General features: G+C 40.1%; 2 protein-coding genes and 4 long non-coding RNA genes across 6 annotated transcripts; 3 read left to right on the forward strand and 3 right to left on the reverse strand.

Annotated features, from left to right (window-relative positions):
* The first annotated feature begins 522 nt into the window (after window positions 1-522).
* On the forward strand, window positions 523-1,281 carry LOC124191274. Its single transcript, XR_006873360.1, has 2 exons — window positions 523-714; window positions 978-1,281. It is a non-coding gene; the product is annotated as an uncharacterized LOC124191274 (long non-coding RNA).
* Window positions 1,282-2,318: 1,037 nt separating this feature from the next.
* Window positions 2,319-3,047, forward strand: LOC124191444. The gene is made up of 3 exons (XR_006873444.1): window positions 2,319-2,510; window positions 2,619-2,768; window positions 2,984-3,047. It is a non-coding gene; the product is annotated as an uncharacterized LOC124191444 (long non-coding RNA).
* A 2,917-nt stretch (window positions 3,048-5,964) lies between these two features.
* Window positions 5,965-6,586, reverse strand: LOC124191428. Its single transcript, XR_006873429.1, has 2 exons — window positions 6,293-6,586; window positions 5,965-6,220 (listed from the first exon to the last, which is right to left on the reverse strand). It is a non-coding gene; the product is annotated as an uncharacterized LOC124191428 (long non-coding RNA).
* Window positions 6,587-6,646: 60 nt separating this feature from the next.
* On the forward strand, window positions 6,647-7,042 carry LOC124191439. Its single transcript, XR_006873443.1, has 3 exons — window positions 6,647-6,739; window positions 6,832-6,884; window positions 6,943-7,042. It is a non-coding gene; the product is annotated as an uncharacterized LOC124191439 (long non-coding RNA).
* Window positions 7,043-7,050: 8 nt separating this feature from the next.
* Window positions 7,051-12,308, reverse strand: LOC124191305 (A disintegrin and metalloproteinase with thrombospondin motifs 16-like). Its single transcript, XM_046584468.1, has 19 exons — window positions 12,167-12,308; window positions 11,772-12,079; window positions 11,156-11,709; window positions 10,931-11,091; window positions 10,774-10,866; window positions 10,533-10,717; window positions 10,401-10,454; window positions 10,167-10,319; window positions 9,975-10,094; window positions 9,788-9,920; window positions 9,544-9,713; window positions 9,303-9,481; window positions 9,120-9,241; window positions 8,916-9,048; window positions 8,596-8,849; window positions 8,241-8,530; window positions 7,842-8,169; window positions 7,628-7,777; window positions 7,051-7,557 (listed from the first exon to the last, which is right to left on the reverse strand). The coding sequence occupies exons 1-19, from the start codon at window positions 12,224-12,226 to the stop codon at window positions 7,174-7,176; spliced, it is 3,831 nt and encodes a 1,276-aa protein (XP_046440424.1). The 5' UTR covers window positions 12,227-12,308; the 3' UTR covers window positions 7,051-7,173.
* A 119-nt stretch (window positions 12,309-12,427) lies between these two features.
* On the reverse strand, window positions 12,428-15,422 carry LOC124191378. The gene is made up of 8 exons (XM_046584569.1): window positions 15,408-15,422; window positions 15,065-15,193; window positions 14,337-14,761; window positions 14,128-14,274; window positions 13,899-14,064; window positions 13,625-13,828; window positions 13,405-13,557; window positions 12,428-13,344 (listed from the first exon to the last, which is right to left on the reverse strand). Exons 3-8 carry the CDS (start codon window positions 14,696-14,698, stop codon window positions 12,724-12,726), a joined length of 1,653 nt encoding a protein of 550 aa, XP_046440525.1. The 5' UTR covers window positions 14,699-14,761; window positions 15,065-15,193; window positions 15,408-15,422; the 3' UTR covers window positions 12,428-12,723.
* Between the last annotated feature and the right edge of the window lie 68 nt (window positions 15,423-15,490).

Raw genomic sequence — 15,490 nt, forward strand, 5'->3', positions numbered from 1 at the left:
GCTGCCGGTTCCTTGTTCTATAACGTAAGCTAAGATTGGAAAAATCTCATTTAGAGGAAGAAGAAAAGTTGGTTATTTATTTGTTTGTGCGCGAATCGGGGGCCAAGCAATATGAGACTTTGGCTTAATCTAGGTGTACAATATCTAACATGTGTATGATTTAGGGTTGACGCTAGACAGGGGAGCTTCGGGTTCGTTTAAAAATAATTCATTCCTTCTTTGTTTCCAAGAGGAAATAAATTAATTTAACGTAAATTTCCAAGTAAATTTCTAATCTTGGCTTGTGGATTTGTGGTAGGCTCAGTGTAACTTGATGAGACGAACTGTTAGATACTATAAAACTATCCAGATCCGTTCAACGGATGTCGAGCGTGGTGTGAGAAAACCGCTTTGATAGTTTTTGAATGGTTTGAATTTAGAGGGGGGGAGGGTCGATTTAAATATCTATCGATATCTTAAAGCATCATTTGGCTAATTAGAAGATTATGTGTCGTCTGCTATCGTACTCGTTTAAAAATTGGTCACGCCTATTGCACTCCGGGGTCCGGAGCGCTCTAGTGTCAAAAGTGGCTATTGCACTCCGGAGTCCGGAGTCCTCTAGCGTCAAAAGTGGCTATTGCACTCCGGAAATTTATGGCGACGAATTGCAAATAACGACTGATTCTGTGTTTAGACTTTACAATGGTTTTGAATTCATTGAATATTCAATTAAAGGTAAGAAATAAATTTGCAATGTAATTATAATAACAATCAAATATATTTTAATTTCACTAATAACCACAAATAGCCAGTATAAACGATGGAACTTGGTTAGTATTGTTAACTTAGCTAGAGTCCACCATTGAATCAGTACCTTAATGTTCAAATTGCAAATATAGTTAAGTGTCTTGCAACATGAATCAATTAGAATTGATAAACATATCAACTCAGGGTGTATTTCTTGATAACCATTTCAACTTCTTGCTCTATTTGCTCAGGTTTCAGTATATTGAACTTTGTTTATGATTATCTCCGCGGCGTTGGAACCCAAAGCAACCCATCATCAAAGGACAAGGCGCTTCCATATTCCGCTCTTAAAGGATCTTTGATTGACGCCGCACCATGTGCCAATTCTTTCCCCTCTTAAATCAATTATTTTTTCATTGTCAATTCATTCATGTGATGACAAAGCACCGAGTGAAACTGAACACGAAAATACCAAGTATTTTTCGCACTCACAATTCAGTTAAAATGTCTTTTGATATTCTCACTATAATAAAGTAAACTGCATCTGCATGTTAACTTAGTTTTGTATTGTTTTGTTTCAAGATATGAAAGACGTGTTTAGCTGTTAGTTTATTGGAATAAGAGACACGGGCATTGCATGGTTTATAGCGTGAAATCAGCTGAATCACACGTTACGTGTCAATCAGCAGAAATAGTGAGTTGCTGGTCAATCCGTTTAAAGGTCACAAAGAACCCCTCGAAGCCCCGTTCTGAGAACTCCGGCTCGACCTTCAGGCAAGTAAGGGGGCGACAGAGAGTGACTCACTATGTCGTGTGTTAATAGCGTGTTTAACAACCTAAATTTATACTTTGAATATAATGATCTCTGTGTAATAGAGCTGAATCACACGTTACGTGTGAATCAATCAGCAGAAATAGTGAGTTGCTGGTCAATTCGTTTAAAGGCGGTTTAAAGGTCACAAAGAACCCCTCGAAGCCCCGTTCTGAGAACTCCGGCTCGACCTTCGGGCAAGTAAGGGGGCGACAGAGGGTGACTCACTATGTCGTGCGTTTATAGCGTGTTTAACAACCTGTTTAAATCCTTACTTTGAATATAATGATATAATATAAATAATAACACTGAGCATATAGAGCAAGACATTGAAATGGTTAACAAGAAATATCACCCTGAATTGAAGTGTTTATAAATTCTACTTTATTCCTGTTGCAAGACACTTAACTATATTAACAATTTGAATTTTAAGCTGATTCAATGTTGGACATTGTACTCAGTACTCTAGCTAAGTTAACGATAACGAAATAAAAGTTCCTTCTATACACTGACTATTTTTATTTATTAGTGAGATTCAAATATATTTGATTGTTATAAATACATTTTATTTGAATTTACAAATAATTCAAATCTAAACCATTCAAATTTCAAAACACAGAAACAGAATGCCATCGGTCGCCAAATGAAAGTACTACATATTTCCTTTCCGGAGTGCAATAGCCACTTTTGACGCTAGAGGACTCCGGACTCCGGAGTGCAATAGCCACTTTTGACACTAGAGCGCTCCGGACTCCGGAGTGCAATAGATTTTACCTTAAAAATTTCGAAAATGAGACAAAAGTTTAAGTTACAAAGAAAATGGAGCGTTTCCTTTTTGGAAAATGCACTGCTGCACGAAAAATAGCAGAACTAATAAAATTACAAACATGTGGTCGTCAATTTCCGAATTTCGTCTGGTGTCGCGGTTCTGCTTCTGCATGCTCTCCAGTCCCCACTCCATGCTGTTCAGCAGGTATATAAATCTAAGAATGCAAATAGAATTATTATTGGAGCTTAAATATCAGAGAAACCTGTTTCATATTTCTGAAATTTTATTACCTGACTAGTATTTATTGGTAAGCCCCCTGTAGATGCATTGCAGTTTATTTGCACGGAACCCTTTTTGCAGATTTGAGGTCTGGAGCCAGCCATTATAACCATAAGATCTGCCAGTTTTGCTTCTGTTGGTCATTGACCTGTCACCAACAATAACAATCTCAGTATAACTTGGGTATAATTTTTGTTATTTTTATTAATCTGAGACCTGCTAGTCATGTAAGTGATGCATATGACTTGCATAAAAGCAGTATTTTCCATGTAAACCTTAAATTCTGCTGTTTATTCAACAATTATGGTTTACACACTGTGTCATTTTCAACTTTTCCTTCCTCATTATTTCTGTCAATATATATTTATCGTAACCCATTTTTTTATTTTTGGTTTTAGATAAACAGCATCCTGTTTCATTGGAAAACTCCCGATGTCGGTAGTTCCCCTTTCTATAAATTCACTCTGCCCCCGTGTACACCCATGTGAAGGGGGGTATAAAATTCACAAGGACCCCATTGCCTTTCCTGTCTGGCGTATTCAACTTTTCTACGAATGGAACACTTGTGAATGCCTGTCCGTATTTCCCAGGCTTGAAGGTAGGAAAAATTCTCTAATCTTTTTTCTTCCTTTTTGACTATTTGATTTCCTGCGTTGATTATTAATCGTGACATTGTACGAAATACGATTATTCCTTAGCTATAGCCGGTTGACTGTTTCCCCACTTGCCGTTTTTGTTGACTCAGTCAGGGCCCAGTTTTTTACCTCACAACTTTGTCCGTGGGTAAACGATCGAATTCAAAAATATTTTAACTTAAACAACTTCAAGCAAAATGCAACTAGAAAAATTTATGACCAAGAGGGATCTGCCGTCACAGCAGCACCTCTTCGTTATGAGGTTATTATGCGGAAATAAAGAAAAAAATGTTTTTGATATGCGCGAAAACAATCTCGTGCATTCCCTCGTGTAATGGTATAAATTATGACAATGGGCTTTCCGAAATCTACCACGGAGACAGTTGGCATGTCAAGTATTTAACTATTTATTGCGTTCACAAAGAATCCATTAGGCCATACAAAATCAACAGCGCAAAGATTTCGATCCAGACTAAAGGGTAAATCTAAACCATGGCGAAACTCCTTTCCATTCCGACTGTGACTTTTTTTCTAAATTTCGGATTAGCCGGGCCTTAAAAATAAAAATAAACTCAATAAAGTTTGCATGAAATCATCTAAAAGAAAAACGATGTTACCAAACATTCACGCAACGATTCAGTTTAGAATTAAATTTTTGACCATTCTTACAATTGCTCGGGCCGCCGATCGCTATGACTGGTATTGAATTATCTAAATTTTCTTCCGGAGATCTCATGGTGTTAGAACCAGCAATTGAGCTCGTTAACAGAGTGAAAAGAACGGCAAATTTCAGAATGATGTTCAACTGCATTCTTGTTTTACTGATTGACTCGGAGTAACTTGTCGTAACTTGTTACATTAGTAGAATACCGTACAAGCACATACTCCGACTGGCCGGAAAGTATAACACGCGTCTAATGGAAAGCATTAATGAATGTCTATGTGCCGGTTGCAAGTAACCGCACGCTTTATTAGGATGTGGTTTCACAGGTTATAAATCTTATCCATCATCTCCGGACGCGTGTGGTTTTATAATAACAAGCAATCCCGATCCCTACAACATATATCCGCTCGCTCGTTCTCGAGCCCCTTTGTTTGATAATGGGTTCGCAGAATACTATAGTGAAGTTGGCAGGCCATATTTTCAGTTCATTTGACACCCTAATTGCTTGTGATTAGACAGACTCCATAAATCGACCACCTGTTCATTACAGAGCTACGAAACATGAAATCGATACCAGCCCTTATAAAAAAAAATAAACTTTTGAGCCAGGGGATGACAGGTTCTTAGCGCTAGAAGTTTGCATCTTCAAGTTTGACACTTTTTTATTAGTTCACGGCTGAACATTTATTGAGTTCCCTGTAGAGTAGGAAGTAGGGAAGTAGCATATTTTCAAGTTTTAGTGCGCAGAAATAACCTCGGTTAATAATCCTTAAAGCCGATTCAGTCAACCAATTACAGTAATGAAAATTTTCGTGATATATTAACTCTTGTCGCATAGGATCGAGTCTGTCTAGAAACACGAACCGAAACCGAATGAGCGGATTGAAGTGATACACGATGGAAGGAAGTGGCCGTATATATAGAGTAGATGGGAAAGCGGGGTCGTTTGGCTGACAAGGATTTAAGACGGATGCTGTATACACTACAGATGCGTACCACAGACAGCGAAATAGAGTATCCTCGTTAAAACTAATGGGGGATAAAGTTTTTTTTAGTATTGGGTGGGACGCAACATTAATAGTTACCGTAGTAAAAGGTAATATACCATTTGATTCCGTTAGAAAAGAAACGACGGCTGACGCTGACTGTGTAATAAAATCAGGAAAAAAGGACGGTCTGCGCGAGGCGCGTTCATTATCCGATTAGAACCAACCAAACGTGATAATGCGTAGTATCGACCGACCGTGTGTCATCTAGCCACGTCTAATATCGTGATGAATCCCCTGTATGATGCCCCGTAGACTGTATTGTTAGCAGCTTATGACAAGGGACAACATAACAACGATTCAGCAAATAGTAGCTAATAGCTTTCATGTTAGGATTGTACTCAAATTGTTCTCGAAGTTTTAGCCGCATTGATGCGACTCCCGGATGATTACTACGGGTAAAAGAAAAATTCAGTAACATCAAACTTTCGTACACTTCCGTTTTTGGGTGAACCACTTAAGGTCGAAGTATCTAACACGGTCGACTATGCACAGAACAACTTGGAGATGAGTGTGGAAACACAATTCAATTTGCATATCTTTTACGTTTCTATTCTTTCCCTTCCGCGAACGTTTCTCCTCTTCGCATCAACTTTCAAAGGGAATAAATTAAACATTGATACCAATGGCGCTTGTAGCTCGTTCTGGCGCACTTGGGATAAAAGGTGTATGTATACTCAACGACTGCAAAGAGAGAGCGCATGTAAAGTACATATGCTACAGCTACACAAACGAGACTATTTTCAAGTTCAATTTCCGTCTTTTTCTTACTGCTGTAGCAGTATACTGCAATAGGCTATGCAACTAGACCGTCCGCGTATTATGAGCTATGCTGGTGATCCGTGAAGTGCATACAAATAGGAAAAGTTGCCCGTCTTTCTACCGCGAAACGTCTTATTCTAATAAAATTTTATACATTCCGAAAAGAGAACTGAATAATCTACAAAACTGTAACTCGCTAACGACGTGAAATTGAAAAACGAAGCGAAAAGTTCAGTTGAGCATATGCTTAATCAATAATAGAAGCCGAAAACTGTATTATTAGTATTACCGTGTATTTTCAACTCTTGAAAAGGGAAGCAAAAAATAGAACCGACAAGGATCGACATTTTTTCGTATTATAACGTTATGTTTTCCGCATACATTTCCCTTCTTCCATATTTTTACATGATCCGCGAATTCACCAGGCCGTGTATCTCGTTCATTAAATATGGATGAGAACGTGCTTTTCAAGAGTCAAATCTAACTTGCAGACTGCTGATTGATGGGGAGACTATTGTTCACCCAAGCCTTCAGTTTTTAAAAAATAATTCCTTTTTTAAATAGACGAGATCCAGCATGAAAATGGAAAGTAACAATTACCATATCATTCTGCAGACGTTGTTCTTGTCTAGCAAGTGTCCAGTGGGACACTGCCGACTTGGAGCTACCGCCACTTGCTTCCTGTTGTAACGCGGCGTAGTCGTTTGCTGGTGTTTCACGAAAATCGGCTGCCGGTTCGATTCGCCGGGCTCAACCAGGAAACAAAAAGCGATCGTCAAAGAGCAAATCAACAAAATGCGCCACTGCATGCTGCTTTTTTCGACAGAAGAATCGTCGTCGAGGATGTTGGCTTGACCAAGGAGGAAACTAGAGTGAATCTTCAACCTTTTTCAACTGTCTAGCCGTGTGCACAGTCAGACTGACGTTCGTTCGCGCGCATGCCGCAGACGGCCAATGCTTGACGAAGATGTGGCCATCTTTGGGCGAGCAGACAACGTAAGTGCGATTGCATAAACACGCCAATTGTCAGCTACCTGCGTTAGCGAGGTCTGTTTGTTATTTGTGTTTCGTTCAAAAAATATATTCTGTACTGTAACATCAATTTCTAATATTTTTTAATTTTCGCTTAAATTTTACAGTTGAGCCATCTAGTGCAAAATCCAGCGCAGAAACCCTTCAGATTAATTAAAAGGTAACTAGGTTAATAAGATTTTTTTTTTCCAGTTCTTACGGGAGTTCTTCTTCAATAGTTGCCATGTAATAAGCGGTAAAAATGTCTTCAACAACCTTCCCGGTATCCCATGAAATCAAAAAGAAAATGTTTAGATACTTAGAATGTATACAAATAAGGAAACTCGTATCGCGTTTAACTTTATTTTAATCGTGTTCTTTCACTTTGAAATAGAATTGATGAGAATTTACTAGAAACATAAAAAAAAGTTTATAGATGAAAGAAATTCACTGCTTTACGTTTTTTTAAGTTATTTGGATAAGTAATTTGAACACGAATGACAACAAGAGGCCTGAAACTGGGGTAGTGCGCAGTAGCGTTGCAACACGACCAGGCTGCAATGGTTAGATTTATCTTTGCATTTCTTGGTGTCTCCGTCATTCCGCTGAAGTGGACACTCTTGATTCACGCACGGACGAGATAACGTCGGCCTAGGTCCACACACGAAGTTTTTCCACTGGTTGTTGCTCTTTCCTTCCGCTTTGCGCTGGTTGAAACCGTATGCCGCCTCATCATGGAAATCTTCCTCGATGGGCGATTCGACAAAAGCTTCAAGTTCTTTATTCGATTTGCTTTTAGAAGAAACACAAATAAACTGCATCTCTTGGCGACCAATCCCGCAGGTTGTTGAACACTAAATCCCATTGCAGAAAAGACATTAAGTAAAAAACTAATCAAAGTCAATTAAATTAAATCAGCGTCACCTTGGTCCAATTCTTCTCCACCCATGTCCCGTTACACGGAATTCTGGAACAGGGCTGAGTCTCAATCGGTGGCTTATCCTTGCATAAAGCGGGATCGGTAATAGCATTCGGATTCCAATGAAGAACCTCATTTTCGACAGCCAATTTTTTCTGGAAATTAAATAATTTACTTATTTGAAACCAGTATTGCAGATTTTATCAATCATTAGATTACCTTGTGATCTTTAATTGTGGCCTTCCATGCATCCACAGTTGGAGGACTGAGTCCGGTTTCGGATCCAGAACTGCTGTCATCATCAGTGACTTCCGGAAGTCGTCGAGCCTCGTTTACGTGACCACTTATTTCACTCCAATTCCGATCAAAAAGAATATTCTTTTCCAATTCTAGTTGGGTTATTGCTGGCGCTGTCATGTTGTTGTTGGTGGACAATGAAGTAACCATGGCAGTGCGGACACAATAAATCATTCGAATCTGGACTCCATCGACTCCACACGTCTGCGAACAACCTTCCCACGGTCCAGTCACCCACCGGAAGTCACAGCTTTTAACAAAAGTAATGATTCCGTGAAAATCGGCTCTAGATTTAAAGTTAACTTCCAGCTGAAAAATTACCTAAACGTGTTGCATAGTCTCGTCAGAATTTCCGGTTCGCTTAGGCTATTGCAGTGCTTACGTCGAACGACGTGTCCAGTTTTACGATCACGACAATACCACACTTGAGTCTGCGTCCCTTCGCCACACGAACGTGAACACACGGACCAACCGGCCAGTTCCCAGAAATATTGACTCTGTCGACTGTCGCCGTCTCCATCCGGGCCAGGATTTTTCTTCCGGTGGGATTTCGGCGGCATACTCCATGTTACAGTAACATTGGCGTGCTCTCGAGCAGGACCAGGGACAATCTTTCTCCCCGCGAAAAAAGCACGTTTTAGTACCGCATAGTAAAAGGTTTAATTAACGGAAATACCATAAGCGTCACATCTGACAGAAGAGGCCCTCTTGCCCGCATTGTTTCCAGACCAAAGACCGAGTTGTAAGTAAAACGGGCGCCGGAAGCAATGAAGTAGAAAGTGGCAATGTCGTGCACGATGGGGAACGTTCCATTCAGGATCCAATTTTGCGAATTGCGAGCCTTGACGGCCAATCTGTTTGAACTGTTGGGCTCTTCTTTGATGCGAATGTTTCTCGCTCCTCGCGGTATCACGACCACCCGTCGATGAGCTATTTTCAAATAGACGTCAAACATCTATTCTTTCATTTATGACCGATTAGATTTTGCATTCTTACGAGGGCGAGGAGCTCCGCTGTAGTGTCGGCTGGCCACGGCACAGTCGCCTTGTTTACCGTGACATACACCGCACTCGTTTTCCACTGCGGGAGAGCCTAGTCTTCTATCGCAGCCCATAATCTGACATTGGCCCTGTGACATAAAATAATACAAATGAATACGGATAGTTTAAATTTGACATAAATTGGCAGCTCGGTCCATACCTGAATGCAAATGCCGTTCGATTTTTCATAAGAGCAGGCAGTTCCGTCAACGACATTCTCCAAAGATTCGAAAATTTCCCCAGTTTCACGTGCCATGCAGGTTAACTGACAATGAGCCGATTCTAGGAAGATAACTCGATAATCGATGAATACATCATTTTGAGCGAACAATTCAGAACTTACGATTGTTTACTTCCCAAGGCAGCCAAGTCATGGAAAATAATGATTCATTCATGGGGAATAATAGCGGAATAGTAGCGCATTGTTCGCCTCTAAAGTCCGTCCATTCGGCGCATGGATTGGTGTTACAAAGTTCGGAATCTTCGCTTTTTCCTTGGCACCCTTTTCCTCCATTGGCCGGCCTATTAGACCATTTAAAATCATAAAAGACGAACATGATAAAAATCTATTTTTCGGGTTTTACGTGGGATTGTTGCATTTTCGGGTGCGGAAACGAACTCCAACACCACATGTTCTGGAACATGTATTCCATTCAGACCAAGTGCTCCAATTGCCATCTCGAGGATTTTTAACGACTGGACCGACAGCTTTCTTTCGTTTTCCGATTGCCTCGCAAAATCCTTTAATGCACCACTGCGTAGTAGCGGCATAGAATTCGCACAGTTTTTTTTTAATAAACAAGAAACAAAGATAAGACGCTCTTTTACCTTATCTTGTCCGCAGGGAGTGCCTTCAAGTGGCGGCCCTTTTTTAGTTTTGCACAACTGCGGGCTGGACTTGTGTCCGCACCAAAGATGCGTGCACGGATCACTCAGGGCAAACGACCGACATAGAAAGTATCTAATAAAAATAAAGTCTATTATTTGTGAATACTGTTTTGATTAAATTAATTACCCTTCGCCGAATTCCATGCGACATTGCTCGTCTAAACTGTAACTGTACTGGATAGCAGATTGGACGACCGTTGCGTTGGTATTGTTGACATTGGGCTGATTTTTCAAACATTTCCAATTGCTGTAAGTTAAAAAAGTTAATCAATAAGATCATATCGAATGAATTTAAAGTATGACATGGGCCTTGGATTACTGTTGCTTGAAGTGATACTCCCAATGGGTGCAGCGTGACCAGTGGAAACGACTGAAAGTCGCCGCCACCATGGGCGCCATAACAGAGCCTTGAAGTGCTTCATCGTGGCAATCATTCCCCGCTGACACGTCTCCGTCATGAGAAAATCCTAATCTGGAATTGAGGAAAAACACATATACAGACAAACAAACGAATAAGGATAGACCGGGTGAATTTGCCTTGAAAAAAACTTACACGTGCCCCACTTCGTGAGCGATAATGAACGCCGATGTGAGACCTTCGTCTCGACTAATTTGGAAATAGAGATCAAGACATTAGAAAAAAAAAACAAGAATAAACAGTGATTAAGATAGAAATGGAAAACACTTGAGTGAGCAGCTACGATCCGGATCACAAACTCCGGCAACAGGAGCATAGCCTGAAGGTCCTCCCAAATCGTAGCGTGTAAGCCAGACGGCTATGTCGTGAGCTTCGGCGCCAGAATTTCGTAAAAGTCCCGCATTCCAAGCATTGACATTTTCCAAAGAGCGTTTAGAATTACCCTCGCGAACCTATCAAAATCAATTCAATATAGATACTCCTCAGCAAATCATGAAATAAATTTTACCTGTCCTTGCTTCCTGTCTTCATAAAAGATCAATCTAGACACGACTAGACGCAAATTAGCCTCTAACGAAGTATCTTCGTAAATTGCACTGACCTGTCATTGACACGATATTAATTAGCAAATTTTTATCTCACCTAGAATTCTGAATTTAACTTACGATATTCAAAAGTGTCAACACGTACTGCTGAACTCTTTGTCTGCCATGAAATTTGATGACTGTGTGGTCGACGGCGAGTGCCAATTCCAAAAATTTTGCCGAATCCTCTCCGAGAGCCGATTTCGAAACTGGCTTTTTCCGTTTGACGGCTTGTGATTCACCTAATGCACAATAAGCACCAATTAAACCATTTGTAAGTTACCTTGGTGGACGGAAAAATCATACCCTCCCATAGCTTGTCAACCGAGAAGCCATCAATGTCAATTGTATCATCGATTTTCGTAGACGTGCGATTGTCTAAAGGACTTTCTTCGGCTTCTTGGAGAGACTTTGCTTCCGTTACCACGGGCGGAGGATGGACATCGTAATCGTCGATTTCCGAATACACATCCGAGATGATGACATCATCATCGATCGAATTACTCAGCTCACTCTCTTCGTCGGTTTCATCGTCAACGCTCTGACTGTATTCTTCCATTTCTTCTAATCGGACAGTATCGACGATTTCATTTCCTTCCTCGTCGTAGTCGACTTGAGTTGAACTTCGTTTATGTCTCTGGCGGATACCAAAGTCTTGGTCGTTTTGCAAAACAAATGAACCGGAACTGTTAGCCATCGTAAGCGGATAAATAATGTGAGTCATGTTTGGATGAGCTGGATTGCTTTCAACGGGTTCCAGCAACATAGTTTGATTATTGGTGCGGATAAATCCCGATAATCCTTCGCAGACACCCAATGAAACGACGGAATCGGTTTCATTCTCTACGGCACCAGTGTACCTTTTTCAAATAGTCCGACATGAATTTTTAAAAAAAAGAAAGAAAATTATTAATGGACATACCAGCAATTTTCGGTGCTGATCCCGCGGGTAAGGGTGCGTTCACCGTTCTCGGCAACCCACTCGACTATTGTATTGGGCGTGACGGGGTGGCTCTTGGGTCGAAGATTCAGATTCCAAACGGCGTTAGGCAGAGCGTCTAATGATATCCGGATGGATTCTTGATTCATAAAATTTTCTGACTCTCTTTTCCGTCGAGGTTGTGGTGAAACGGATATTCTCTTGTGAGTGTCCCACTGCCACGGAACCTTTGCCTGACCTCGTACTAAATACACTTGAACCGGAATTTGTTCAGACGGCTGCGCCATTTTCTAAATCTCACACAAAAAACAAAACAAAAACAAAACAAAAGAGTCTTTAGTTATTTGGTCACTTGGCATTGACTGTCGTAAACTTACCTGCTCAATAACAAGCACCATGATAAACATCACAAAACTTTTTTCAAAGAACCAAATCATTTTTGCGTTCTACTGGTCTCCGGACCTTGAGGACAACTGGTGCGAGTTGTGGTGCAGAGACGAAGGAACACGTCAGGCTGTATCTATGTAAACAAACTTTAGTCTTGATGAAGAGGGCCATCTGTTTAGTTTCCGGTTTTCCGGATGAGGTAATGGAGATCCTGGAACTGAAAATTGGTCGACGAAAATGATTCAGAGATCTAAAGCCAGTGCGATACGCGGTCGCATGTATTCAACAAGTTGTCAAAACATTTTTTCCCCCCAACAAACCAGCCAATAACACCAAACGAAAGCAAATGATTGCATCACGCCTTGATATTCGACGTCAATGCAAAAAAAAAAAATTTAGGTTGGGTGAATAACTCATTTAAGCCCACACAACTACATCCTGATGTAGGCGGAAAGCGCTTCGGAACAATAAAAAATTTTAACGAAATAAAAATAAGAAAAAAAATGTCCCCCCTTTCTACTCTTCTTAGAGTATGTGCTAGATTGTTTTAACGATTCAACCATTGAGCCCAACTATTCTGAATTTGTGCCAACTTTCCGCTAGTTTGCCTCATTTCGTTGAGCGCATCGCTGACAGATAGCCCTGAGTGTAGCATGGTCGATGTTTGATTAATAGGACTACTTGCCAACCAAATATTGCCGCCATTAGAGGCCGAGGCCGTCTTCGTCACCAGAGAATCCATGAAGTTGAATCCGGTTTCTGAAGCGTCCGGGTTGAGATTTTGATATTTAAACGAATAATTGGCGACATCTTTTGACGCGCGCGCTCCTGCCAATGATTCAGGATGCAGCCACTTACGATAATCTTCCTCGGACGAAACAGATGGGAGTTCAGGAATCTTATTGGAAGTAGATTTGGTCATGGAAGCAAGGGAGTCGGGATGAAGCCAAATGGTGTAGTCGTCATTAGAAAAGAGTGACAATTGTGGGATACTGTTGTTTGCCAAAGACGTCGTCGGCGGAGTAGCAGGGTGAAGCCACACGCGATAATCATTTCCTTTATTTTCTTGCTTTTCTTTCTCATTGCGGTTCTTCTGAGATAGGTCGTGACAGTTGATCTCGCATACGCACGCATCATACGAACCACAAACTGAATTGGCACGACAAGCCTATGGAGGAGAAAAAAAATGATTTACGTCGATTTAAGTAAAAAGAATAATGAGTCTTACCTTTGAGATTGGAATGTCTCTAATATTTTCTTTCGATTCTGATACCAGCCAGCGTTGTTTTTCGGCTTTTAAGCAGGCATTGAAATTATCAGCCAAGTTTTCAATCTCAAAATCACCCAACACTTTCTGGCAGGCACCAACCCCTTCACCGTGCTAATAATAATAATAATAATAATAGTAATGATATTTGCGCATTTCTAAATTGCATAGTAGTACTTACTTCATTGCTGAATTTGAGGCACATATTTGCAATCGATACTATTTCAATGCTATCGGAGTCTTTGCTGTTTAAAGAAGCGGTATCCGAGAGCATAACCAACTCGGGGGAGGAATCAGAAACACCGTCCATTGGTTCAGGAGCAGTTTCCGATTGAAGGCAGCCCAACCAAGTCTGCACGTCACACGGTTTATAGCTGTCCGTACCCTACACACAAAAAAACGAGAGATTAGGCTACTGTTTCCTTCGAATTAATATGTCTGACGTATACAATTACTTTACGATATGGTCCATAACCAGAGTCTGGTTTCTCTTCTTGTTGTGTTGGACGAGACAGCCAATACGAATAATCTTTGGGTAGCTTGGGAAACTTGATGTCAATTATATTTGAATGTAATGGTTTATTCAGAACTTGGTGTTCTTCTTCAAAATATTCTTCAACCCTTTAAAGAATAACAAACTATTATTATAAAGTAAAATCTTATGCATTGGTTAGAAGGCTATACCTGCTAGGAAGACAACTAGATTGCTCCGAATTGGGAAGTAGGAGGACTCCATCCATATCTACATTTCCAAAATTTGCAATAGCCTCATTCAAAGGAGCTTCATTTAAAGTCCAGTTTAGTGGGATAGACGTAGCCCATTTTTTCATCCTGAGAAAAAATCAGTTGTGTTTAATAAGGCTTAATAAATTAACTAAAGAATGTATACTTACTCCTCAAATTCCCTACTATCGATCGTCAAATCACAGCTATACTTTTGCAACTGCTCTGACCACTTTCGGGACGTCTCTAATGCTCCGAGAACGCGGTAACAGTATGCTAGTTGTTTCTGAAGTAGTTCACCTCTGGAGCGAAAGATTACATCCACCTGCCTAAGAAGTTGAGTTTCACGATTGTGAAGGTGAGATAGCTGCCTTCCAAACATTTGAGATATTTCAGTTTTGGCTTGTTGGGATTCATCATTCAGTCGTTGGATTCTTCCTAGTACCCCAGAAAGTGCACTTTCAATGTGTTCAAGGGCTTTAGCTAGTTCAACTGTTTCAGACTTTCCTTGGTGATAACTTGATTGAGTCATTTTAAGTATATGGGGGCTTTGCTTTCTTGATTCCTCAATAGACAAAAGATGCCTTTCAATCACCTAAAAATGTAACCAACACATGTAAACAATTGAAATGTTATCATCACAAAACCTTTTAAAATTCTAATTACTATATTTAAGGTAATACCGAAACGAGATACATAATGGCATGAGTTATGGGTTATGTAACAATCAGTCAATCATCACGGATCTCGAAACGAATCAAAACAATCCATCAGACATTAAAACTAGGTCGACTACTCTTTAGTGTTTTATGCGTTTTATGTTTCAATAACAGATTGCAATTAATAGGACTACTCAACGAAATACGTTTGATAACTATAAAACTGGAAATGTACTTACGGAATTGATCAAGGAATGACCGCAATTTATTAATCTAGAAATATCTATTAAATTGTTTTTGGTTGCAGTCACGTACTCTACTAATGCACGTACTCCCCTTTTTATGGTAATGGCAGATGACTGAGACACCTGCTGACAATATTGTAAACTAGTATAAAAAGTCGTGGCAAAAAGGCGGCAATGTGTTAACATAGGCTCTGGCAATTTGACTAGGTTTTTGAACAGGAAATCGTACTTGTTTTAATCTCAAAAGGATACGTGCGTCATTACGGCACCAAGTTGCATTATTTTTAAATGCTTACTAAAAAATGTAAGTAACACATTTTAATGGTGCAGATTATACCTGGCATAAAAGTGTTAGAAGTATTCAATTAAATACAAGTTAAAACATTTCCTTTCAAATGTACGCACTATAGCGAAACCGCA

Source organism: Daphnia pulex, chromosome 1 (genome assembly GCF_021134715.1).
Source record: "Daphnia pulex isolate KAP4 chromosome 1, ASM2113471v1".
Taxonomy (NCBI): domain Eukaryota; kingdom Metazoa; phylum Arthropoda; class Branchiopoda; order Diplostraca; family Daphniidae; genus Daphnia; species Daphnia pulex.

Excerpts from the sequence above, each read along its gene's own strand:
- LOC124191305 (XM_046584468.1), bottom strand. The coding sequence starts at position 12,226 with ATGATTTGGTTCTTTGAAAAAAGTTTTGTGATGTTTATCATGGTGCTT. Across the intron at positions 10,867-10,930 it reads TGTTGACACTTTTGAATATC|GTCAGTGCAATTTACGAAGA; the intron begins GTAAGTTAAATT and ends TGTCAATGACAG. Across the intron at positions 7,778-7,841 it reads CCACAATTAAAGATCACAAG|AAAAAATTGGCTGTCGAAAA; the intron begins GTAATCTAATGA and ends TTTAATTTCCAG.
- LOC124191378 (XM_046584569.1), bottom strand. The coding sequence starts at position 14,698 with ATGACTCAATCAAGTTATCACCAAGGAAAGTCTGAAACAGTTGAACTA. Across the intron at positions 14,065-14,127 it reads TCTAGTTGTCTTCCTAGCAG|GGTTGAAGAATATTTTGAAG; the intron begins GTATAGCCTTCT and ends TATTCTTTAAAG. Across the intron at positions 13,829-13,898 it reads GTTATGGACCATATCGTAAA|GGTACGGACAGCTATAAACC; the intron begins GTAATTGTATAC and ends TTTTGTGTGTAG.